This window comes from Sodiomyces alcalophilus, assembly GCF_042370955.1.
Source record: "Sodiomyces alcalophilus JCM 7366 unplaced genomic scaffold ACRALscaffold_1, whole genome shotgun sequence".
In the NCBI taxonomy this organism is placed as follows: domain Eukaryota; kingdom Fungi; phylum Ascomycota; class Sordariomycetes; order Glomerellales; family Plectosphaerellaceae; genus Sodiomyces; species Sodiomyces alcalophilus.
Window position 1 is genome coordinate 2,185,849 of NW_027263532.1, and position 23,776 is coordinate 2,209,624.

Below are 23,776 nucleotides of genomic sequence, written 5' to 3' on the forward strand. Positions count from 1 at the left end.
TTTGGCGTGATGCAGACGGGAATATGCCGACACTCCGCCATCCGCTGCATCCTGATATAAGCTCTATGTCCTTCACTTAGACGCACTCTGCGCTCGCGGCCCGACAGATCTAGGCAGATGCATGGCCAGGCAGAGCCACGATATAACTATCGCTTTGGTCAGGGACGTACAAGAGTGCGTCGAATCATTATTCAATCGTCCCTCGATCAAAATTCAGACGCCTGACACCGTTATACCCTGATTCTCCCTCTCGGCCTCCCAGAAATCTACCGTCCAAGTCGCAAACTACCGGCATTCGGCTCCATGGTGTCGCGCAACCTTCTTCTCTCCGTCTTCTACGCCTCGCTGGCAGCGACTACCGCGACATTCGACGTCCGTGAAGCCACCATCGACAGCATCCACAATGCCCTCTTCACCCGTCTGACCACCTGTCGCCATGTCGTCTCCTCCTATATCGCGCGCATCGAGGCCCTCAACCCTTCCCTCCACGCCGTCATCAGCCTGAACCCCGATGCCCTCTCCATCGCCGACGACATGGACAACCAGATTGCCTTTTCCAACGCCACGGGTCCCCTCTTTTGCATCCCCATCTTACTCAAGGACAATTTCGACGCCGTCGGCATGCCCACCACGAGCGGCGCCCGTCCCCTCGCCGACCTGTACCCCCTCGTCGACGCGCCGACCGTCACGGCTTTGAAGAGAGCCGGCGGCCTCATCCTGGGCAAGGCCAACATGCACGAGATGGCGCTCGAGGGCCTCTCGGTCTCCTCCCTCGGAGGCCAAATCGTCAACCCATACGACCTGGCGCGCACGCCCGGCGGGAGCAGCGGCGGCACGGGCGTCGCCGTCGCCGCCAACCTGGCCGTCTTCGGCACGGGCAGCGACACCGTCAACAGCCTGCGCAGCCCCGCCAGCGCGAACAACCTCTTCAGCTTCCGGCCCACGCGGGGCCTCATCTCCCGCGCCGGTGTCATTCCCAACAGCTACTCGCACGACACCGTCGGCGCCATGGCCCGCTCCCTGGACGACCTGGCCGTCGCGCTGACCGTCATGGCCAGCGTAGGCTACGACCCGGCCGACAATACCACGGCCTTCATCCCGCCCGAGGTCCTCGGCAGAGATTACCGGTCGGCGCTCTACGGCGGCAACTTGAAGGGGAAACGCCTGGGTCTCGTTCAGGGGTTGCATAACTACGAGGCTTCGAACGAGACTACGCCCGTCAACGAGGCCATGGCGCACATGGTCGCCCTGCTCCAGGGGGCGGGGGCGCACGTCGTCAACGTCACGTCCCCGCTGTACAACGCCACGGCCATCATTTCGAAGATGGACCTCCAACAGCTCGAGTACCGCGAGCTGCTGGACGAGTACCTCGCCCGCGATGACCTGGAGGGCGACTTCCCGCGCAGCTTCTACGAGTTTTACGGCCGCGACGACTTCCTCGTCATCCCGGCGCAATACGGCTACATCGAGACCGCGTGGACGGGGTCGACCGCCAACGCGACCTATTTCGAGAGGCAGCGTCTCGTGCAGAACCTAACGCTGAATCTGCATTCGACGTTCCGCGAACTGGAGCTCGACGCACTCATCTACCCGCAGCAGAAGAACCTGGTGGTGCCTATCGGGTCGCCGTCCCAGGCCGGTCGGAACGGTATACTCGCCGCCCTGACGGGCGTGCCTGTCGTGATGGTCCCGGCCGGATTTTCCCCGCCTACCGAGACGGCGCCGCTCGGTGTCCCCATCGGGATGGAGATTATGGGGTTGCCGTGGACGGAGGACAAGCTGCTGAACATTGCGCGGCATCTGAGCGGGATTGCGCAGCTGAGGCGCATGCCGGTTTTTGCGAACGCGAGCGTGGAGGTGACGAGTCCTTACGCCTCTGTGCCGACGATTTCGCTCGATGCGGGTAGTATATCACCCAACTATCCCCTTGGGGAGTTTGGAAGGGGGAGGAAGTGCTAGAGGTGTAGGCAAGGGTCGGGACATCATTCTGAAGACGGCAGAGATAACATTATCTATTATCATGTTGTTCTCCAGCTTCACCCTTACCATCAAGGCTGGTTCCGTCCTGCCAAGTCGTGCATGTCTTTCCCAGCTTCATCCCCAACCCTGAAACCGTCTCTCCTCGTCGCTTCTCCCTTCCTCCCGGCCTTTCCTGCGCCTGCGTTCCCTCCGCCAGTGGGCGGTTTGTTTAGCAAGTCGTCCACGCGAGCTGACAGCCCACTCTCTCCTTGTGCTCCACGTTTGCCTGCGTCAATTGTCTCGCCTATGTTTTGATCGACTGTGCCGCCGTAGTTATCTTTGGTTTCGTCTATGATGTTCCTGTCAACGCACCGTACGGCGTCTGTTAGTCGAGTTCTCCGTGCTTTTCATCTGCAGATAGCGCCAATGATGGGAATCCATTACTGTGCTTGTCCGTGTTGATTCGAGTCGAGGGATGTTTGTTCGATGCCTCGGTCTTTGGGATGACCGCCTGGCGCGGGATCGTTTGGTGCTGTCCCTGACATTGTGTCGCTTGTCTTGTTGACAACTTGAACTTTTGGTCGGTGCGGTGAGGATTGGGATTCAAAGAAACAAAACTCTGAATCAAATCTCTTATCAAGCTGTTTGAGCGTCTTTGATTGTGCAAGGTATGGCTTGGCTGTGATGCGCTTCTGGCGATCCTCGATGGTCGCATATCTTACACCGTGATACGAGGCCACTCCACAACACATGCATCCACAACATCACCTCGACGTCATAGGGAGAATCTGTGGCGAAGTGCTCGGCGGCAGACAGCGCCTAAAGAAGTAATGGTAGTGAATATCAAGACGATATGTAGTTGAGGGTATCGAGAGTTTATGCATGCTATATAAGTCAAAGCGCAGTCCGATAGGAAAGAACCAGCTCACATCCTCAATGAGGGCGAATGTGAATATGAAAAATCCCCAAGTATGCTTCTCGCTTGTCCTCTCAACAATAAAAAAGCCAAGTCTGTCAGTAGGGACGCTCGCTGAACAGTCAATCCCTATATCGCCTGCTCAGGCCTCTGACCGGTGACAACAATGCTAAATATCCCACGTCTTCGTTAGACAAAGTGTTCTGTCTAGATGCGCGGAGGTAAAGAACGGAAATACTCACATCTTCCAATACGCGTGAATGCTGGTATCCTTCATATCCCTCCGGACATCCACCAGGAACAGCTCTAGCTCCTCGACCGTCCACCCGAGGACGCGGGTGAAAAGCGCCAAACTCAGACCGGAAAGGCCGCCGACGACGTTCTCGAGATTCCACATGCCCATCTCCTTGTACTTGGGATGCTTGGCCCACGGGTTGATGGGCCACTTGTACACGGCCTCGGTCACGTTGACAAAGCCGGCCTCGACGAGCTTGGTCTTGTTCTCCTCGGCCGAGTCGAGGGAGCGGCCCAGCTTCTTGGCCGCTTGGTTCATGTAGTCGCCCCATCGCCAGCAGGCTTTCGTGGGTGGGCAGGAGTCGTCGTCGGCCTGCATCGGGTACATGGCGTCCAGAAGCTCTATCCAGCCGCCGGGGGCGAGGTTGCTGTCTCGTCTTAGCTCTGATGAACGGAGGAAGAAATATATAAAAGGGGCCCGGGGGGGTGGAATGCAACATGTCTGGTCGTTATCGTTGGAGACATGGGACACAAAAGGCAGAAACGTACTCGTATGCCTGCCTGAACAACCTGTCCCAGTCACCGATGGATCCCATCAGGAGTCGCATGTAAATAAAGTCAAAGGGCGTGTTATATGTCCACTCGGCTTCGAGGTCATCCACGTAGAATGAGAGATTGGGCGGTACACTGGTAGTAAGTCGTGTTAGGGGGAAAATGCCCTGCGAGCTTGGGATAGAGGTTCAACGGACAATGAAGGCTGGATGGGACTCAGATCTACTCCAATAACCTATGCCGTCGGAGGCGTTAATATGGAGTTGGAGGCCGAGGGAGAGGAAATTCTCTAGGAGAAAGGCGAAAAGAAGAGCTCGATTATCATACCTCTGCCTCGGGATGTTCATCCGCTGGTCACCATGATCCATTAGCCTCTGCAAATCTCATCACTATTTTCACAGATGAGAAGCTCACGTACCCATGTCAATGGCCCAGATGCCAGTGCCGCAACCGGCATCGAGAATGCGCCTCAGGGGCTTATCCCGGCCGGCGGGACATGTGTATAGTCTGCCGTCAAAGGTGAGGCAGCAGATGTGATGTTGAAGGTCTGATGTCGGGTCAGCATTCGTTCCAGCTTGTGAGAGACCACTTATTGGACACCAAGGGCGGGATAGAACTTACCCAGTCGCTCATTTTCGCCGTCATCATTCGGCAAGATGTATGCTGCAAGACAACCAGGTCAGGGGCTTTTCTAACCACTAACTGGGGGAGTCGTGTCGTCCTCTGGTCTCGACTCACATCCGTCTTTATAGGAATGGTATGTGCGGCCATTCTCAACACGATACCTGGCGATGCTAGACGTCAGGGACGTGGTTCGGCTTCCGATTGAACCCTGAGAACGTTCAGCGATAAGTCCGATGTTGTCCCTCAGTTACATTGAACTTACCACACCCAACGCCGAATCCGCATCTCCCGTCTGATGCATGTGATTTTCCTAGTCAGCAACCACCCCCTAGACAGAGCGAACCTCATAGCACGGGAACTCTCGACTCACATCGACTTCCAGTCCAATGTAATCGTCGGTGGCCAGTGGTGGCCTGCCGGCAGCTTGATCCGGCGATGCAGACGGATTTGGTCTATCCGTGAGACTGCGTCTGTGACTGGGATTGGACCGGTCCGCCATTGTCAATGTATTGGCGACTGCGCTGAGGGCCAGAGGTAATCGAGACGGGCAGGTCCCTGGTTTCTTTTTTCGCTCGTTTTGGTTCCTTGTGTTACCCTACCAACCCCTGGCTCGGCGAAAGGTAGCAAAAAAGGAATGGAAAAGAGAGCACAGGGAAAGGCAGCAGAGGTGATGGTGGTGGCGTGTGTGAGGGTGTGGGGGGGAGGACACCATGCTATTGTTCGACGGAACAGACCAAGCACTTCTCAAATACTCCCCTCCACGCTTTGCCCCCCCAGTCACCCTGAATTGCGTATAGATTTGCACAATTCTAAGCAGGCGCCGCCGGTTCATAAGGCTCGTGATAGGTCACTCAAGAGTCGGCGATCCTTGCGCAACGCCATGTTTGCTAAGTCAACCCCTGCTGCTGTGGGCCGAGTGGGGAGTGTCTCCCTTCGGCATTCGACTTGTCATAATTGGCGCTGGCGAGCTGCGGGCCGCTGTGGGCTGGGCGTCCAAGGGGGTAAGGTCCGGCAAGGATTGAGGAGGGATCACGGGTGTCATGGAGACGATGGGTCGGTTGAAAGAAAATGTCAAGTGTCCTTGATGGCGAGCTCTGAGATGATTCGACCCTTCGATGTATGATATAAATGTAGTGCGGTTAAAGCTTATAAAGGCGTCTAGAACTCGTTCCAGCTTGAACAGGCTCCGTCTTATTCTCGAGACACTCCTCTATGGGACATGTCTAAGAATTGACTCCGTATAAGATGCAGTGCCAAGCACTCTTTATGCCCCTTGTTGGTCGCCTCGGTAGTTATGGGTTTGACATTTGTGGCATGGCGGTGACAAGGGGGGGCCCAGGAGACGCCGTGTTACTGGCCTTGGCAGACACACTTTAATGCCTTCGAGGCCTCATGTATTCAAAGTTTGCGCATCTAGAGTAGGTTCAAAATGGAAGGATGCAAGAAGTTATCATGCGACCTCAAGCTCTAATAGTTACTAACATGATTTGATGAATCTCTCGCGAGATCTTGAGAACAACTAATGAAAGAGACGAGAAAGAGAGCGTTGCGCGCAAAGGCGAGCGCTAGAGAAGACCGTGGCAAACATTCTAAGAACTGGGGAATATAATATAGCCTAGTAAACTTGGCTAGGCTACATCCCGTTTGGCCGAGGATTGCGGAGTGAACCGTTCATCGTGGACATATACCCATCCTTTTCCACTCGTGGACAGTGATCGTGGTCGGGACAACAGCATCCGAATTGGTTCGGAGGGCTTGGGTTGTAATGACATGGACACTCGTGAACGCAGTATTCTCGTCGATATGGTGCGACCCTGCGACCTCACATCCAAGAAACAAACCCATATTCGCGGTCTCAAATGATATGATGACCGCATTCGATATCAACGCCGTCGAATGAGTTGATGGCTTCAATGCCTGGGTTACATGAACCATATATATAGCATATATCTGACGTTTTGCCTGATCTATCCCAAAGGAAACATGCACCGGTTCCTTTTCTGACATATAAGACCCCATGGCCCCGTCTAGACATGCATCGTGATCTATAAAGGACGTGCTGGAACCAAAGAACCTTGCGCCGCCATCGTCTACCATTCTGAGCACCCCGAAGCCAGTCTCGGTCCTACTTCCAGCCCTACTAGCCACCTCAGCTGCAGGCCTCTCGATTCCACAGGAGAGGGCCGAGCCACCGAGCAAGATCCTCGACGCTCGCCAAGCCGTTGTGACACCACCTCCCTACGAACCAATGGTCCTGGAGCCCAGCCAAGGGGAGACAGAAGCGAGGTGCAATCGGTTCGCCAACGCCTTCCTGGTAACCAAAAACCTCATTGAAGCGTTTGAGTACATCTCTGCCACGTACATCGTGCGTAACCCTCAGGGACCCCTCACATTGATGGCATGTGTAATACTAAGACGGCTTTGTGATACCCTTAATCTAGAATCATAGCCCCTGGGCTGAGGATGGTCCCACGGCAGCGCTGGATATCCTCGGCCCCGTGTGGCCGACAACGGATCTAACCGTCCTCCGAACGACATTTCAGTGCAATACGGGCTGGCTGAACTATATTTCTGGCGGAATGGGTGGGATTGTGGATCGATTCCGCTGGGAGTCTGGCTGTATCGTTGAGCACGTAAGTACATGTCGTAGTTTCCCGTCGCCGAGTGCGTAGACTCTTGACTACCTATTGAGGATGATGAGCATGCTGATTCACGAGTTGGGCAGTGGGACGCGGGGGAAATGTATCCCGAGTAAAGGGCAGATGTCATCGTTGTCGGCTGTGTTGACGTCCACCGACCGGATGGAGAAAACCAGCCATCTGCGCATATTTCTCTCCAAGACGAGAGTGACGAATTGATAAAGGGGTTTCTTTGAACCCTTCCCGCTCAGCATGGCGAAAGTCTTCCGTGATCATAGCAGCAGGGTATCATCGTTATATGCTATCCAACCTCCTGTACGATGCCAATCCAGACTCGCCCGCCAGTGTCGAGTCATTCCAACTCATGCCGGCTTCTGAGCATAGACCACATGCCTATGGCAGACGTATTGTTAATATGCATCTCCTCTTCTTTGTATGCAAGCAAAGCATAAGGAAAAGAATCCTCACATGTTGTAATATGCATGAATATGCGGGTTCATCATATCTCTCCTCACCCCAGCAAGGAAAGCCTCAACTTGATGGGCGGACCATCCTAGGCCCCTGGTGAAAAATGCCATACTAATCCCCGACAAACTTTTGGTGATGTTCTCCAGGGTCCATGCGCCTGTGTAGTAATAATGGATCAGTGTGGCAGTCCAAGGCTCAGTGTATACCCGAAAGAAGAGTGCTGAAGGAGGGGAACTGGCGAAAAGGATTTAAAAAAAAAGGAAGAAGATGAATCGCCGTGAAACCAACCTAGCTCCTTATACTTCCGACCCCTCGGCCACGGGTTTTGAGGCCACCTGAATCCCTTGCTCACGATATTCTCAAAGCCCGCCTCGGCCAACTGCGAGGGATAGCGACCGGCGCTGTCGATAGGACGTCCGAGTTTGGCAGCGGCTTCGAGGAGGAGGTTGGACCATTTCGCGAAATCCGAGTCGGGGGGTATGGTGTTGTCATCGGAAGAGACGGGGAAAAGGATGTCTGTGACTTCGATGAAGCCGCTCGGGGTGAGGTTGCTTTGTTCCGGCAGATGTTAGTGAGCAGTGCGATGATTGCCGGACCGGACCGCGGGTGCAGGCTGAAGGAGACAATAGACCAACTCGTAACATTGCTCGAAGAAGCGAGGCCAGTCGGCTATCGCCCCAGTCATCATGCGGCAGTGGATAAAGTCAAACTTGGTGGTGAATGTCCACGTTTCTTCGAGGTCGTCGATGTAGAATGTGACATTTGGGGCGACGCTGTGATGGGCGTCAGGATAGGGGCGTGAACGGGGAAGGGAGACAGGAGACGTACAACGGCGGTTGTATTGGACTCAAGTCGACGCCGATGACCTGTGCGAGGTCAAGATCCATTCAGACATCCCGTGAATGAAGCAATGGGGAACGGACCTCCGTTTCTGGATGTTCATCCGCTGTGACGGGCATGTATCAGCATGACAAGGGAATGAGTGCAAGTCATCGAGTCGTCCAATTTTGTCATCTCACCAAAGTCCATGGCCCATATTCCGGTGCCGGTACCGCAGTCCAAGACACGATGGAGCTGTTTCTTCTCTGAAAGGGGACAGAGGTGTAGCTTGCCATCAAAAGTGAGTTGCATCATGTGGTGCTGAATATCTGTTCGAGACGTTGAGTATGACTGCGTCTCACCAGAGTTTATAACATGGAGGATGAAAGGCAGAATGGAGGTCAGGTCTTGGATGAGAAGGAATGAGATGAGTTACGAACCTAACCGTTCTGATTCAGGCTAAAGGGACTTAGTGATTCCCATTCTGTCGATTTGAACAGAGAAGAAAATGAGCATTGAGGACTGAACAGGCCATGACTCACTTCATCATTGGGTAGGGGATATACTGAGGTGAGATGTCAGAATCCTATAATGATAGACGGGGATGAGATGAGATGAGAAAAAATCCAGCATACTGCCCTCCTTGTATGCATGATATCGTCGACCATTCTCCATGCGGTGGCGCATAATGGCAGACGGGATGGACATGGCAAAGCTTGCGAGGCTCGTCTGCTGGCGCGTGAGAAATGAATGGTCTGGGTCTGGACTACAGTACAGCTTCATCGACTCTGGTAAGACGATAAGGATCAAACTCACTGCATCATACGCCGAGTCGGCATCGTCATCGCGGTCATGGTGAGCAATGGTCTGCTCAGTCTCATCGTCCTAGCGGTATCCGAACCGCATCAGCGCAAGTCCCAGTCGTCGCGAATCGCGCTTATTCTCCTACTTCGTGCCACTGTTTCCTCCAACTTGCTCACTCTCCTCGCCCTCTTCACACCTCTCATAATCCAATTATCGCCCCCGAAATTACATCAAAACTGGGAGGCTATAGCGACTTACATTCGTTGCGAGGTCGGACGTGATGATACTCGAGTCATCTGCCATCGTGTGAATGGAAGGTGTGTGTGGCTCCCAATGCAATGGATACATAATTATGGGGGCAGCCTTCGGGCAGCTTTCCGAATCCTCCTGATTTTAACGTCACGTGGGGCAAAGCTGGTCTGTGCGCGGCAGCTCTCAATCACAGAACAGGGGTCACGATTGTTTCTCGTCCCACGAATTCCTCCAACTGGCCACTATTGTCTGCTTCGTCTTCTCTACAACCCGTCGGCGGCATGACACTGCGACGTTCAGGCTTCCCCACCGAACACGCTGCAAGCACAAAGAAAGAAAAAAAAAAAAAAAAAAAAAAAAAAGAGGCAGAAACGACAGATCTAGAGGGAAAGTGGATGACCGTATGCCATCAGAAATCGGGGCTAACAAATATTTTTCATGCTGCACCCCACGTCTCTATGAACATAACTAACTTCTCTTTTTCTCGGCGAAATTTTATCTTCGCGACGCGTAACCTGGTCGCACCCAGTACTTCACGTCCAAGCCAGCAATGTCGAGGGCTGGCTTGCGGCGAGTCTCCGTCAGACGACTCTTTGAACTAACTAACCTGATACCCTTTCCTGGACTTGTTGCTGTGACTGCTTATCAGTCGCTGCCAGGCGGAAGACCTCGCAAATAAATTGCTTCTATGAGGCGCACCATGCCCGACTCAGGACACCGCCCCTTTGCCTCTTTTGCCTCTCTAAGCGTGTATTCTGTGACGTCCCAATCTTGCATCAGGCTCGACACAAGGCAGGTACGTACTAATAACGCAGCCAAGGAACCCGTCTATTCAGAGCATACGAGTAACTCTTCACTCCAATTCGATCGTGCCTGTGGTGTACGGTGTCAATATTGCATGCTCGCAGCGACATTTAGGAGGAAAAGCCGAGGGAGCCATCTTACCGGGAGGCTTCGATGTCGTATCGTAGACAACCCTCGCAACGCCGTCGACTTCGTTGATAATCCGCCTCGTGATGGCCTTGAGGAGGCTCCACGGAAACTCGTACGGCTCGGCGCTCATCATGTCCAAGCTGGTCACGGCCCTCAGAACACAGATATACCCGTACACCCGGGAATCGCCCTGCACACCCACGGCTACAACACAATCATCAGTCAGTAAAACGTCCCATGACCGGTGTGCTTGGTATGGCAGCCGTGCTCAAGTTTCAAGGACAAAATACAAAAGACGCACCTCTGTTCGAATCAAGTGCAGCGTAGGCTTGGGTGATCTGTCCTCTATTAGCGACGTATCTTCGGAACGGCGGGGCGTTTACGCGAACCTCGTTGTAAAAGCCGGCCTCCCTGATCATGGAGATGAAGATGTGATCGGCCTTCCTGACAATCTCGACTCTTTCGGGTGTGACCTCTCCGATGATCCGCACCCCGATTCCCGGGCCCGGGAACGGATGCCTCATGATGAGATCCTCGTGGATTCCCAACTGGCGACCGAAACTCCTCACCTCGTCCTTGAACCTTTAAAACAAATGTGAGCAGCCGCGACAAGGGAGGGACTTCGGCGATGGACCTACAGCTCTCGAAGGGGCTCGAGCAGCTTGAGTTGCGCCTCCTGTCGTTCACGTTAGCCTCCCATCTCCACGAGTCCCGCGTAGTCCGACTTACGCCATTCTGCATTCGCGCCGGGAGACCACCGGCGTTATGGTGGGCTATAAGGGTGTTAGTCATGGTTATCTAGGGGCGCACGGAAAAAAACGGCTAAACGTACACTTGATCGTTGCCGAAGGCCCCTTGAAGCTGAGGCTCTCAATGAGATCGGCTGCGCCAAGATTAGCTACTCTGACCTCATAAGTGAGCAGATCGATTCGATGACTAACCGTAGAGGGTGCCTTGGAGGAACCATTCAACCTTGCCGGCAAGAGGTGTGTTCTCTGCTTCCTTTTCAATCCTGAAAGTGTCTCTTCTTAGCTCTCCACAGCTCTCTAGCGGCGTTTGATGAAATGCGGGCTTACCGGAGTGCCTCAATCTCGAAGAGGTCGATGACTGTCCGAGTCAGTATGGTGAGCCAGCAGGCTTTCCAGGTGACAACTCACAAGTCCCGCCGATAATCTTCCGCTTGGCCTCGGGTTCAGTGACTCCGGCAAGACGGCTAAGGAAGAGCTCGGAGCCATCCACAATAGTAAGGTTGATACCGAGATGCTGCGCCAGGGTTTCCTTGACTTGAGCGCATTCGTTCAGACGCATCAGACCTATAAGGGGAGAATTAGAGATCCAGTCCGATGTCCGTGAGGATGCCTTCTTGGCTTACCGGTGTCAATGAGGATAGCGTGGAATCTGTCGCCAATGGCTTCTTGCATCAGTTTGGCGGCAACTGTGCTATCGACACCGCCGGAGACGGCTCCAATCTGTAGGCTTGTGAGCAAGTCATCTTACAGGCTGGAGTAGGAAGAAACACATACAACTTGGGCGGTGTCTCCGACAAGCTTCCGGATCCGAATAATCTCCTTTTCGGTAAAGTTCTCCATCTCCCAATCTGCGCGAGCGCCACAAACCCCGAGAGCGAAGTTGCGGAGGATGTCGGTCCCTCGCGCTGTGTGGGAGATCTCGGGGTGGAACTGGATCCCTGTCGCCGAAACTCATCAGCCCGTTCCTAACCAATCTGACACGACCGGGGGAGTACAAACCAAAGATGGGCTTCGACTGATGGGCGATGCCAGCGAACTCGGCATTCGTCGTGCTGGCGATGGTCGTGAAGCCCTCAGGAAGGCGAACAAGCTTGTCGAAATGGCTCATGAAAACTAGCCAGTAGTAGATGTCAGATACACATCAGGCCGGAAGAGAGTCGGCTTTCATGCAGGGGTAGACGAACCGCGTAGTGAGTCCCCAAGTCCCTCAAACAGCCGGTCGGCGTGGGGGGAAACCTTGTGAATGGTAAGGTCCGTCTCGCCATACTCCCGTGCAGTACCACGAACGACATTCTGCGCGTCGATACGCCAGGCGAGTTCCTGGCAGCCGTAGCAGATACCCCTGTGCTTATCAGCGGACCGTGCACCCCTGTCAGTGGCCCGTGTAGAAACTTACAGGATGGGGACCCCGAGATCGAAAATTGCGGGATCGACATCTGGTCACCATTAGAAATTGACGACTGGACGGTAAATAATGCAAACCACTCACGGGGAGCTTCTTCATCGTAAACGGAATATGGGCCTGATACGTGTTAGAATGCTGGGCTGCATGGAACCTCGACAGAAGGATCACATACCTCCGCTAAGAATGATGCCAACGGGCTTCCAGGTAAGATCCGCAAGCTTAGTGGTGCAACTAAGCATTTCCGCATACACGTTGAGCGATCTCAGACGACGGAGGATGAGATGACTGGTCTGAGATCCGAAGTCGAGCACTAAGATAGTCTAGGTTTTGTACGTCAGTGAGAACCGATTGAAAGGCTATCAATGACGGCTTCAATGTACATACGTCGAAGGTGCTATGCGGCGCAGCCGCTTCATTGACGTCGCTCATCGTGAAGGAATTATTTCACCAGAAGGTCCGAGGGTGAGTAAAGCAGGCAAGCTGGGCACAAATGACTCCTCCTGACAAGGAAATGAGAATATTTTTTTTGTGCTCAGCCTTGTGCTCCTGCTTAGTAAGCTATGAAACGTGGGCAACTCCACATGAGGGGGAAAGCGAAAAAGCAAAGAAAGAGCCAATCATACGACGAACAATGATCAGTAATCGGTTCCGCAGGATAGCAGGTCCCATCGTTCAACCTTGGGAAAACATGTCGCCATCGCCATCAAGCGCCCGATATACTGTCAGTCTGCATGATAATGAGGAGTTAGATAGAGGCATGGGCAAGGGTGAAAACTAGACGCCAGACTCGTAGTTATCCATCATCAAATGTATCCCGCCGCTCTTGATTCAGTTCGAAGGTCACTTCATGGTGCATATGGGTTTGGATATCCAAGTGGGAAAAGTCAAGAGAACTACTGCGCGCATATGATATATCAACACATTTCTGAGCGTCCAAAAAGAAACGGCAAATAACATTGAGTATTCCGTGCTTTCGTTTTTTAGAGCAACTGTATGTGCCTAAAAGAAATCCGTTACCTTTGGAAGGCTAGAATCAGGTTGGCTGCCCATCGGGCCCTTCATACCGAATGCTCGCGTCGCAGGCGAACCAGGTCAAACCGTCACCATCTCTTTACCGTCGGTCCTGTTCGCCGCCCCTGATGTATGTAAGCATTTACTTTAGCCCAGCTCCTGAGAATTCAAGCTAGTGACCATGAAAATCGTATCCAAAAGGAGCTCTCCGAGTGAAACACGTACAAAATGGACAGTGTGATATCGCCATTGATCCTAGCCTTCAGCTCAACATCGAGCTCAAGGTTCATGTCAAGACGGACCGCAGGCGCACCGCTCTTGCTCCTTCGGCCACGAGTCTCCGTAATCTGACTTTCGTTTGGGGCTTGTTGCATTTGTCGCACATCAGAACGGTTGCGTGCGGTCATGGCGTGCATGTTGTCGAGGCTCCGGCGCCGCCCACGGTGAGCGCGCCGACGGTTCGCAACCGAGTAGTCCTCGCTGGCCGATAATCGTGGGTCGGAGGCTAATACTTGATTTTCTGCGGTCGGCTGGGTCGTAATAGGCGAGGCCTCTTGTGCTGGAGACTGTTGCGGAATGTTTTCATCCTCACTTGAGTGGTCTCCTGGCGGATCCTTGACGTTTTCCATCGTTTCGCACGTTTTTTGGTGGAATATATTGTTTATTGAGTAAACATCCTTTGTTCAAAGAGAGGAAACACGCGTATGCGCAATCTCCAGACTCAAGTTGCCCCTTGAGAAAGCTAAATCACATGTTCCTCCCAGTCGGAATAGTGACGTCCGACCAAGACTGTAGGGAAACTTCCATCGAATGATGATGTCACCCAGGGCACTACCCAAAGAACTATAGTGTATTTCAAGGTCCTGGCCAGGGGATGTGGTGTTGGCGACATGGACATATGAGTCGATAGTCCCTTAAGAACATATATCTTCATCCGGTCTGTGGTGCGTGCATTCTCATATATTCTCATATATTCATCCACTCACTCTCATCTCACTCACTCTAGCTCACACTCTTTCTATAATTTTCATTTCCACTCTCATTTTCCCTTTTATTCTCACTGACTCTCAATCTTAATCATACATATGTATTCTCAACCACACTCACTACCAATACTGCTCACTCATACGCTATCAGCTTTCTCATATAGTCCTTACAGCACAAGACACCACATTCAATCCACCCTAGATTCCCTCCCGAAACCGAGGAATATCGCCGTCGATCATCTTAGATCACGACTCGGAACCTTTATACCTACGACGAGCCTCCCTGACCTATTATTTAGAAAGAGACGGAACCCCTCCAGCTATCGTCCTCATAATGCATCAAGTAGCGAACCATCTTCGACCTCGTCGATGTCATTTTTCTCCTTCTCTTCGTGCTCCTCTCTGTCCGGTGATATCCAGTGCTCACCTTCCTTTACCCATTGATCGCCTTTCCCATCCAAGAACCCATCAAGCCAGAATAGAGAGAGGTCTTACTACCTCACAGCGAATTGGCGAATTGTCTCTCCCTACTACACAGGACCATAGGTTCAGTTGATGTTGCTCTTGACGGACATGATTGTTGGCTCTAAACTGACAACATTTCTTCGCGAGCACACTTATTACGATTAAAGCCGATGAAATAACTATCAATACGGAACATGAGCCTCAAAACCCCTAGATTTTAGAGACTACAGTTTATGAATACGGAACAGTATCTGAATACACAACATTATCACTCATGCGAAAGAGAGGCATGTGAACTCCAACTCCCAGCTCGGTGACAATCTCGACGACCTAGACGAGCCAGCAACATCAACATTCAGGGGCATCAATCAAAGATTACCGTCACTCATTACGAATTGACAGCTCCTGGCCAACGCCTCTACGGAGTAGAGTATTATGATTTTATCAAAGCACTACTCCAAGACGGGATGAGCTTATGGCCCGAGGACTTTTCCAATCGAACGGATGCTTTGGTTCCATGACATTGAAGTAGTGAGCTTGCACTCTCTCATTGATCCGTCCACAATTTCGTGAGAGAAGGAGAAGGTCCCGTGACATTCCTCAACTACCCACTCCCTGCGGACTCTTTCAAACTGCATACCTGTGGCGGTGAAGTCTCGGAAAGGTGACAGTATGGGATATTACAGTGCCATGAAGGGCCGGACCTCCTAGATATGCCAAGCCCTGCGTCTATGCATTCATGACGGGAGGCTGGAGATTGAAACCTAGCTTACCGCCTGTTGATACTTACTTCCCCACAACTTGCTCGATACGCACGGCAGCTCTTGACTTGGCGGACTTTAAAGGAGCGGGTCCTGTCGAGAAGGGTTCAATCTGCATGCTCGGTGGAATGCGCGGCAGAGGGTTCCGCGGAGAGATTCTCGGAAGGCTTCTCAGAGCACCTCGGACAATTTCAAATGGGACGAATTTGGCAACGGAGGAGGAAGAGGTAGGTCCCTATGTGGTTTCTTCAGAATGGATGTTCTTCATGCTCTTCGGAGCTATCACGTCGTGATGTTATGGACGGGACTGAATGCCGTGTCAGAAATCACATGCCGCCTCCCTGGAGTCGGTGGTACGGATGATGCATGTTTGAAAGCTCTCGGCGAACGATGTCACGCCATGTGTACCCCGTATGGAGAGCCGTGTTGACATATATAGACATTCATTTAGATTAGATTGGCCAAGTCCTCGAGTGCTGGCTCTGACAAGTGCATGTAAGGCTGGCGGCCAACGTGGCTTAGGTATCACATCAGTGTCTTGCGGCTGGCTAGGCGGGCGGTCCCTTTATTACTGGTTGTCCGTGATGGAATTCTTTGGCGAACCAAGTAAAGCTACCATGAAAACAGTGTAACAGCATTGGCCACTCTTGAAATTCCATTGGGTCAGACCGTCAGAACCTTTGGCGCTGTTCCAGGTTCCCCGGGGCGATATCCTGAGAAACTATAGTCTTCGGGCATGTTGAGACAGTCCGAGTAGTCCGAGTCCGTCCTCGTTACAGGCATCAACTTTCCAAAGGCAAGCGAAGTGCTTCGGGTCAGACCAATAACAGCCATACGAGGAACGGCACGGGCAAATCATGAAGCTGTGAGGATAGACGGAACACGAGTCCAGGTCAGGGTGACTGTGGGGGACTGCATGATCATATACATACAGGACTACCTGATGTAGAGAGCTTTTGGACCCCTTTCTTGGTGAATGCTTGGCCTCCCCAAGTACGGGGCCAATACGGGTGGTTGACGCGCGAAGAAGGGCAAATAGAAGCAACGGAAACTAGCGCGTACGCCTCCGACATGACAATGCGACCCCTCGAGGACTCGGGACTGCAGTGCAAGATGCCGAAAACAGGCCATGCCTGGTACGTCAGTTCGGCAGCTTGGGAGGCGTAATGCTTGGCTACCAGCCCGTACGGAGCGTGTGACTATGGAAGGAATATACAACTCGCTAGCTGCGTCGATAACGGAGACCCCGGCCACGGGCGTCTTCTCGGGATGCGGACCGACGAGCGAAGAGCTACAGCAGAATATGCCATCATACCTCGCAAAGCTATAGCAACGGTCAATATGATATGTCAACGTCTACGACTCCAAATTTCTCCAATTCATGCCCCGATTCGATCCATGTCTCGGCGTCCGATGCCGTCTGGTGCTCGGCCGCCCATATCCGTATTCCTTTCAACAAACCGGTCATGATGCATAGATGAGAGAGAGTAAGACGGCCCGATGCATGACGCTGGAAATGCAGCTTCAGATGAATGGTACCTGAGTTCACATACTGTAATCATCATAATAGACAATACTCAATGTCGTCTCAAGAGGCATGATGATCATGTGATGAACTGATTGGCATACATACTTCGTACGTTGTAAAGACATCCACCCATCTCCGTGACGCCTCGTCTGGTTGGGGACTCTGAAAACGGAAGAATCACGGATGATCGAGTCCCGTTGAGATGCCAGGACAGGGGCCCCAGGTGCCGGGCTAATGCATGCCTACCCATCAACCCATGTAACGCCACGGCTCTCGATGGAGGATTCTACTGGCTGCGACCCCTTGCCCTGGTCTAGAATCGTGCGTTAATTCCCCAAACCAAGCATATCATATCCGAGAGCCAAGGGGGGCTCTTCTCCAAAGGCGCACTTTGGAGCCAGTTTGGACGGAAGTGGACAAGAGCAGTCGGCTGACTAGTCAGAATGACAGGACGAGTGCTGTCCTTGATTTGTCTATTGTATTGGTATTGTTATTTATTTTTTATTATTTTATTTATTTCGTATTTCTTTTCTTCCGTTTCGGGGTTCCATGCTCCGAAAGTCGAAAAGGGGTTTTTTTTCTTTGGCCGACTAAACCCCTTATGGCTTCCCTTACCACTTGCAGTTCCACCACCCACAGTCTGCTTTTGCTGGCTCTGGGGATTCTTCAATGTTCCCAACGTATTGGTATTGGGGTTGCGCAAGATCCAAAAAGAAGAAAAGATCGTCTCTATCAAGACGAATCGACATCAACTTAAGCTCATAATCGCTGCAAAAATCATATGAACGATCGACAACGACTCTCTCATCGACGACGATCAGAGGGTTCGAAATCGCTGATCTCTGCTTCTGAGCTTCTCCAGATGTTCCTCCTCCTTCTCCTCATTTAGCCGAATCGTGTCCCCCGCACCAAAGAAGAAAAGAAAAGAAAAAGGACCCCTGCCGGCATGCCAGGAGGATGCGATGTGGACGGGGGAGGACGTGGGCGGCCAGGGGTAAGCTAAACGGACGGATCGGGGGTTGCCACACTTTGTCTCCCCACATGTAATCTCCATCTTCTGTATGCAAGTCTGGAGACTACGGCATTGAGTCGATGGATACGACAACGACAGATGAGCAGGATGAAGCGAACGTCTCCACCGTTTCAGCTTGCTATCCCGCCACTCCCCATAGCGCTTGGCCCAGTCGAGGAGAGGAACCCGTCCTGTGCCTTGGCAACGAGAACCGCCTCCCCCGCCATACAATTCGCGAGTCCAAGCTGGGCGCAAGTCCGAAATCCGACCCAGATCAAGCATCCGTGTGGCCCCAATGCAGAACCCCAGACAGCCCCATTGTTTCTGTTCCGGATATCCCGTCTGGGGTGGTGGCGGTGCGGCGTCGCACTATGGATCGACGGTATCGTCCTTCCGCCGGCGGTTGAGAGACGAAAGAGGGCGGCTACGCCCTCGGCATTGCTGGGGGATCCCCTGTACTCTTACGCTGGTCCCCTACAACGTACGTGGTAAACGAGAGGCTAGAGGCAAGGCCAAGGAGGGGCCCGAGGGGCGGCTAGAGGGGCACAGAACAATGGAAGGAAAACTTGCGTCGTACGCGTCCGACCGAGCCTGGGGGACGTTCGAAGGCGAGGGAAGCCAGGTGGAGACAGAGCTTGCTACCCCGGAGTAGCCCAGCGTCTGCTCCGAAGCTTCTCTCTCTCGGATCTCGTCTTTCCGCTCCGTCTCCCAAGAATGGATGCTGCGGAGCCAAGCCAGACTGCCAGATACAGGAAAATAGGAGGGAGCAAGTGGACGTCAAAGTAGTATAAAGACGGACGGATTCGACGACTCTATCGACTTTTTTTTCCCTCTTCTCTCCTCACCCAGCTCTCCTGTGCCTCAATCTCCCACACAAGTGAAGCAGGCCAATCCTCCCATTTCTCTTCCTCTTTTCTCTACCAACCAGCCTTTTCCCTCTACATCGCCCAAGATGAAGCGCTCCATCATCAGCGGTCTCACCCTGCTGGCCACCGCCATGGCCCAGCAGGCCGGTACCCTCGAGACCGAGACTCACCCCAAGATCACCTGGCAGAACTGCTCGTCCAGCGGCTGCCAGACCGTCAACGCCGCTGTTGTCATTGACTCCAACTGGCGCTGGGCCCACGATGTCGGCGGCTACGAGAACTGCTTCGAGGGCAACGAGTGGACCGGCGTCTGCAACGGCGACGACGACTGCGCCAAGAACTGCGAGATTGAGGGTGCCAACTACCAGCAGACCTACGGTGTCTCGACCAGCGGCGATGCTCTTACTCTCCGCTTCGTCACTGAGCACGAGTATGGAAGCAACATTGGCTCGCGTACCTACCTCATGAACGGCGACTCCAAGTACCAGATGTTCACCCTCATGGACAACGAGATCGCCTTCGATGTCGACCTGTCCAAGGTTCCTTGCGGCATGAACTCGGCCCTCTACCTCGTCCCCATGGAGGAGGATGGTGGCATGGCCAGCCAGCCCAACAACAACGCTGGTGCCAAGTACGGTACCGGCTACTGCGACGCCCAGTGCGCTCGTGACCTCAAGTGGGTTGGCGGTGTTGTAAGTTTCCCACAGTCTTCTCTCTTCCCCGCGAACCTTTCCGAAAAGGCAAAAATGCTGACCTCAACAGGGCAACCACGACGGCTGGCAACCCTCTGCCACCGACGAGAACGCCGGTGTTGGTCGTCTCGGCTCTTGCTGCGCTGAGATTGACATCTGGGAGTCCAACCGCGAGTCTTTCGCCTTCACCCCCCACGCTTGCTCTGACAACTTCTACCACGTCTGCGAGAGCACCAACTGCGGCGGTACCTACTCCGAGAACCGCTACGCCGGCAAGTGCGATGCCAACGGCTGCGACTACAACCCTTACCGTCTCGGCAACCACAACTTCTACGGTTCCGGCTCCGGCAACACCATCAACACTGACTCCAAGTTCACGTACGTCTCTCCATGCCTCTCTTCCTCTCTCTTCACTTGACTAACATCAACAGTGTCATCTCCCGCTTTGAGCAGGACCGTGCCTACCAGGTCTTCATCCAGAACGGCCAGGTCATCAACCCCCCTGCCCCCAACCTGCCCGGCCTGACCCACTTCGATGCCGAGATCACCCCCGAGTTCTGCGAGGAGTACCCCGTCATCTTCCAGGACCGCGACCGCCACGGCGAGATTGGTGGCCACACCCAGCTCAACGCTGCCCTCCGCATGCCCATGGTCCTCGTCCTCTCCATCTGGGCCGACCACAACTCCAACATGCTGTGGCTCGACTCCCTCTACCCCCCCGAGAAGGAGGGTATCCCGGGTGCTCTCCGTGGCCGCTGCCCCCAGACCGGCCGCACCCCCGCCGATGTCATCCGGAACCACCCCGACGCTGCCGTCACCTGGTCCAACATCCGCTTCGGCCCCATCGGCACCACCCACAACACCAGCGGTGGCTCTCCTCCTCCCACCTCTCCTCCTCCCACCTCGCCTCCCCCCACCAACCCTCCCCCTACCAACCCCCCTCCCACCAACCCCCCTCCCACCAACCCTCCCCCCGGCGGCAACTGCGCCGGCATGTGGGGCCAGTGCGGTGGCCAGGGCTGGAGCGGCCCGACCTGCTGCTCGCAGGGCTCCTGCCAGGAGCAGAACCCCTGGTACTCTCAGTGCCTGTAAGCGCATCTGGCGCTTGAGCCGGCCTCGTCATTGTCAAGATAGTTTCCGAGGTGGGGGTCGGCGAACGGGTGCCTTTTACTCTCTGCTCTTAGCTTCTGTCCTGTGGCGGATGTTGGGAAAAGAGAGCAAGGGATTGGGGAGGCTTTCAAGTATATAAAGAGCTGAACTGTCTTCTCAGCTTCCTCTTCTTTCTGGGACATACTTTTGTATTTTCGTATACAAACTTCTCACAAATATATAAACGAGTACATACTTCAACTTGGTCTCCATTGCCTTCCGTCCGTGATATGCTCTTCTCTCTAGAACATGGCTCTGGCGGCGAGTCTTCTGTCGCCTTGGTCTTGTTTTTGGTTCGTTTATTGGCACTCGTCATATTGGTCTTCTCATTCTCTCTTCGGGTTCCTTGCCTATCCTCGCATCCTCTCGTACGAGAGGTGGCGGCGCAACGCCTTTGCAGGGTTGCCTTCGGCGTGCGGATGAAGATGCCGAGCTCCCGCTAGACTGGGAAGTTTGATTGTAACCATCGCTGGCATTTGTGCCGTCTTGTGTGTGTGGTTTCTGGCACACTTCGTCCATGGGTGCGAACTACAATAGTCCTAAAATACGAACAGTTGGCCTCCGTGGCGTCCAGTGTAGAAGATGGTGAAGATGGTCTCCGTTTGATAACCTTCGTACGGTATGTCAATGGCCCAGAATTCTGTCCAAGGGTGTGTGGTATAAAGCGGATGGATTATTTGGCCGGGTTGAATCACAGCGCCTTTGGCTCCTTTCCTTTACCAGCCCCCTCGTTTTATCCGGAAATCCAGAAATTGCCTCGGTTTCTGCTTGACATAGATTCGCCTCATTACTGATCTTGGAGAATATCCAATGCTATTTTTACCATGTCTCAACACCTGGAGTAGTGATAATGAGCATACATGTATAATAGGAAAAACAAAATTCCAATAGAAAATAATAGTACTAATAATAATAATAATACAAACCGTGAGGCGACTTGGTTGCCGCCTATGATAATTTGCCTCACTTTGATTTGTCTCGCCTCAAAATACCGGGTGAATTCGCCCCAAGAGAGAGCATCATAATCAAGCCGTTGTCACAATATACTAAATGCCTGCTTTTTCATGCATCCAGTCGAGAACCGACAGCCGGGTTGCTTGCCGAAGTATCGATCCAAAATGACGGGCTCAGTGGGACGCAAAGCAGGGATTTCGACAAGATAAAGATGCTACTATGTAAGTAAGTGTCAAAGATGTCAGGGTCCCCGTTCTCACGTGGGCGCAGACACGATCATCAATGGGCAGTCGAAGAATAGAATCGAGCTTGCCAGCCAATTATCTAGACCCAGAATCGAAGCTAAAGAATCCCAACAGAGGCGATGGCGTCAACACGTGGGTCGAGAACCTTGCGCCGAAAGACAGACCGACAGCACCCTCACCCTCATACTTATAGGCCTATGCATCCGCCAAACCCTCTCCAGTGGCCATTTGCACGAACCGTCGGCTCTGGTGAAACTCGAGATTCGAAAATCCGCCCACAGCTCTGAGCCGCCATTTTGTACGTCCAAATCAGATGGTCATCAAATCCGTGGCGCTGATGGCCATGCTCGCCATGGCGACTCTCCCCACCGGCAACGCAGCCTGCCTGAGCCGCGAGATACATCGCATCCAGAACCCGACACGCCAAGCCTTCTACTCTCCGCCCTACGCGCCCCCTTCCACCCCCGACGCCGCCCCCCGCCTCCTCATCATCGGCGACGTCCATGGCATGCGCGCCAAGCTGGAAGAGCTCCTGGACAAAGCCGACTACTCCCCCTCGCGCGGCGACCGCGTCATCCTCGCCGGCGACCTGATCAACAAGGGCCCCGACAGCGCCGGCGTGCTCCATCTCGCCATGCAACTCAACGCCACGGGCGTCCGGGGCAACCACGAGGACAGGGTGCTGCGAACATGGGCCGGCGCCGAGGCGGCCCGGACCCTGGCCGACGCGAACGGCGAGGACGCCGACGCCGCCGTCGCCGAGTACGAGGGTCGCCTGAGCGGAAACGAGCGGGACGCCCTCCAAACGGCGCGGACCTTGACCCCCGAGCAGCGCGCCTGGTCTGCCGCGCTGCCGGTGACGCTGCGCCTCGGCGACTTGCCAGGGTTGGGCGAGGCGGCCGTGGTCCACGCGGGCATGGTTCCCGGCGTGGCCATTGACGAGCAGGACCCGTGGGCCATGTACAACGTCCGTTCACTGCTTCGCATCGACGAGGACGGCGAGTTCGCGAGCGAGGAAGAGGGGGCTGCGTTCGACAAGGCCATTCGCACCAAGCTGCGGGACACGACCCCCGGGATGGAGGAGCCTTCCGATGACCGAATCGCTGCCGTGAGACGGGAGATGCTGGAGCTGTATGGCGGTCGCGCGGGCGGCGGTTTCGTCCCTACGGATACGAATGACGGCCAGTGGTGGGTTGAGGTTTGGAACGAGGTCCAGAGGGCGAACCCCGAGGGGGAAACGCTGGCTCTCTTCTACGGCCACGACTCGAAGCGGGGCATCAACATTCGGGACTACTCGTTTGGTCTCGACAGCAGGTGTGTCGACGGTGGCAAGCTGACGGCGCTGGTCCTTGGGCCTGATGATAGCAGCTCTTGCGGGCCGGTGTCACTTGAACACTGGTTGGTGGATGTGCAATGTTGAGGCGTTTACCGTGGTGGGACTCCAAGTTCCCAGGGCCACTTGACCGGGTATAACATGCTGGGAGGACGAGGGCCAAACGAAGGATAGCGACGCAAGTGGCAGCGACTACCAACCTTGTCTTTATTTTTTTCTTTCATTGCCCTTTGTTTCGAGTAACGACAAAGATTCCCTCATCGACGCTCCCAAAGGGCATCTTTCCACGTCGAGCCGCCGTGGTGGGCATGGATGTCCAGGCCGCTTGGCCCGGGTGTTATAGATCCATCTCCCGTCATTGCTTACGGATGGTATCGGGAGGTCCTTCGGAGCCATCTGTCAACGATATCGTCGCTGCTG

The 23,776-nt window shown here is 53.9% G+C and overlaps 10 protein-coding genes across 10 annotated transcripts; 5 read left to right on the top strand and 5 right to left on the bottom strand.

The window, feature by feature from the left end:
• Nucleotides 1-303: 303 nt before the first annotated feature.
• Nucleotides 304-1,959, top strand: ACRALDRAFT_1067323 (uncharacterized protein; the record flags this gene model as incomplete). Its single annotated transcript, XM_071017435.1, has 1 exon — nucleotides 304-1,959. The coding sequence occupies one exon, from the start codon at nucleotides 304-306 to the stop codon at nucleotides 1,957-1,959; it is 1,656 nt and encodes a 551-aa protein (XP_070879036.1).
• An 862-nt stretch (nucleotides 1,960-2,821) lies between these two features.
• Nucleotides 2,822-4,784, bottom strand: ACRALDRAFT_1079087 (uncharacterized protein; the record flags this gene model as incomplete). Its single annotated transcript, XM_071018859.1, has 7 exons — nucleotides 2,822-3,044; nucleotides 3,118-3,553; nucleotides 4,080-4,208; nucleotides 4,283-4,324; nucleotides 4,400-4,493; nucleotides 4,548-4,577; nucleotides 4,656-4,784. 7 exons carry the CDS (start codon nucleotides 4,782-4,784, stop codon nucleotides 3,005-3,007), a joined length of 900 nt encoding a protein of 299 aa, XP_070879037.1. The 3' UTR covers nucleotides 2,822-3,004.
• Nucleotides 4,785-6,440: 1,656 nt separating this feature from the next.
• ACRALDRAFT_2096107 (uncharacterized protein) lies at nucleotides 6,441-7,040 on the top strand (the record flags this gene model as incomplete). The annotated part of the gene is made up of 3 exons (XM_071022765.1): nucleotides 6,441-6,650; nucleotides 6,727-6,918; nucleotides 7,011-7,040. Coding segments are annotated over 3 exons (432 nt in total), but the record flags the coding sequence as incomplete, so codon positions are not given.
• Nucleotides 7,041-9,659: 2,619 nt separating this feature from the next.
• Nucleotides 9,660-12,834, bottom strand: ACRALDRAFT_1046636 (uncharacterized protein). The gene is made up of 18 exons (XM_071015460.1): nucleotides 12,739-12,834; nucleotides 12,527-12,674; nucleotides 12,439-12,471; nucleotides 12,346-12,385; nucleotides 12,134-12,291; nucleotides 11,949-12,062; nucleotides 11,724-11,887; nucleotides 11,573-11,669; nucleotides 11,358-11,513; nucleotides 11,277-11,307; nucleotides 11,142-11,212; nucleotides 11,033-11,083; nucleotides 10,930-10,973; nucleotides 10,839-10,876; nucleotides 10,590-10,782; nucleotides 10,502-10,538; nucleotides 10,213-10,404; nucleotides 9,660-10,140 (listed from the first exon to the last, which is right to left on the bottom strand). Exons 1-18 carry the CDS (start codon nucleotides 12,781-12,783, stop codon nucleotides 10,121-10,123), a joined length of 1,632 nt encoding a protein of 543 aa, XP_070879039.1. The 5' UTR covers nucleotides 12,784-12,834; the 3' UTR covers nucleotides 9,660-10,120.
• A 399-nt stretch (nucleotides 12,835-13,233) lies between these two features.
• On the bottom strand, nucleotides 13,234-14,023 carry ACRALDRAFT_1060029 (uncharacterized protein). The gene is made up of 2 exons (XM_071016162.1): nucleotides 13,591-14,023; nucleotides 13,234-13,490 (listed from the first exon to the last, which is right to left on the bottom strand). Exons 1-2 carry the CDS (start codon nucleotides 13,992-13,994, stop codon nucleotides 13,466-13,468), a joined length of 429 nt encoding a protein of 142 aa, XP_070879040.1. The 5' UTR covers nucleotides 13,995-14,023; the 3' UTR covers nucleotides 13,234-13,465.
• Nucleotides 14,024-14,107: 84 nt separating this feature from the next.
• Nucleotides 14,108-15,755, bottom strand: ACRALDRAFT_205947 (uncharacterized protein; the record flags this gene model as incomplete). The annotated part of the gene is made up of 7 exons (XM_071021885.1): nucleotides 14,108-14,304; nucleotides 14,704-14,753; nucleotides 14,779-14,799; nucleotides 14,855-14,914; nucleotides 15,339-15,471; nucleotides 15,521-15,545; nucleotides 15,618-15,755. Coding segments are annotated over 7 exons (624 nt in total), but the record flags the coding sequence as incomplete, so codon positions are not given.
• Nucleotides 15,756-15,977: 222 nt separating this feature from the next.
• Nucleotides 15,978-16,438, top strand: ACRALDRAFT_205946 (uncharacterized protein; the record flags this gene model as incomplete). Its single annotated transcript, XM_071021884.1, has 5 exons — nucleotides 15,978-16,000; nucleotides 16,078-16,090; nucleotides 16,130-16,151; nucleotides 16,213-16,272; nucleotides 16,335-16,438. The coding sequence occupies 5 exons, from the start codon at nucleotides 15,978-15,980 to the stop codon at nucleotides 16,436-16,438; spliced, it is 222 nt and encodes a 73-aa protein (XP_070879042.1).
• A 32-nt stretch (nucleotides 16,439-16,470) lies between these two features.
• On the bottom strand, nucleotides 16,471-18,159 carry ACRALDRAFT_205945 (uncharacterized protein; the record flags this gene model as incomplete). The annotated part of the gene is made up of 10 exons (XM_071021883.1): nucleotides 16,471-16,479; nucleotides 16,510-16,751; nucleotides 16,832-16,868; nucleotides 16,932-17,116; nucleotides 17,155-17,193; nucleotides 17,235-17,336; nucleotides 17,374-17,413; nucleotides 17,446-17,578; nucleotides 17,739-17,985; nucleotides 18,015-18,159. The coding sequence occupies 10 exons, from the start codon at nucleotides 18,157-18,159 to the stop codon at nucleotides 16,471-16,473; spliced, it is 1,179 nt and encodes a 392-aa protein (XP_070879043.1).
• A 910-nt stretch (nucleotides 18,160-19,069) lies between these two features.
• Nucleotides 19,070-20,767, top strand: ACRALDRAFT_2094189 (carbohydrate-binding module family 1 protein; the record flags this gene model as incomplete). Its single annotated transcript, XM_071022656.1, has 3 exons — nucleotides 19,070-19,675; nucleotides 19,746-20,053; nucleotides 20,107-20,767. The coding sequence occupies 3 exons, from the start codon at nucleotides 19,070-19,072 to the stop codon at nucleotides 20,765-20,767; spliced, it is 1,575 nt and encodes a 524-aa protein (XP_070879044.1).
• Nucleotides 20,768-22,375: 1,608 nt separating this feature from the next.
• Nucleotides 22,376-23,443, top strand: ACRALDRAFT_1067319 (uncharacterized protein; the record flags this gene model as incomplete). The annotated part of the gene is made up of 1 exon (XM_071017434.1): nucleotides 22,376-23,443. One exon carries the CDS (start codon nucleotides 22,376-22,378, stop codon nucleotides 23,441-23,443), a length of 1,068 nt encoding a protein of 355 aa, XP_070879045.1.
• Between the last annotated feature and the right edge of the window lie 333 nt (nucleotides 23,444-23,776).

Excerpts from the sequence above, each read along its gene's own strand:
- ACRALDRAFT_1046636 (XM_071015460.1), bottom strand. The coding sequence starts at position 12,783 with ATGAGCGACGTCAATGAAGCGGCTGCGCCGCATAGCACCTTCGAC. Across the intron at positions 12,386-12,438 it reads TTACGATGAAGAAGCTCCCC|ATGTCGATCCCGCAATTTTC; the intron begins GTGAGTGGTTTG and ends AATGGTGACCAG. Across the intron at positions 10,539-10,589 it reads AGGCCGGCTTTTACAACGAG|ATCACCCAAGCCTACGCTGC; the intron begins GTTCGCGTAAAC and ends AATAGAGGACAG.
- ACRALDRAFT_1060029 (XM_071016162.1), bottom strand. The coding sequence starts at position 13,994 with ATGGAAAACGTCAAGGATCCGCCAGGAGACCACTCAAGTGAGGATGAA. Across the intron at positions 13,491-13,590 it reads GATATCACACTGTCCATTTT|GGGCGGCGAACAGGACCGAC; the intron begins GTACGTGTTTCA and ends TACATACATCAG.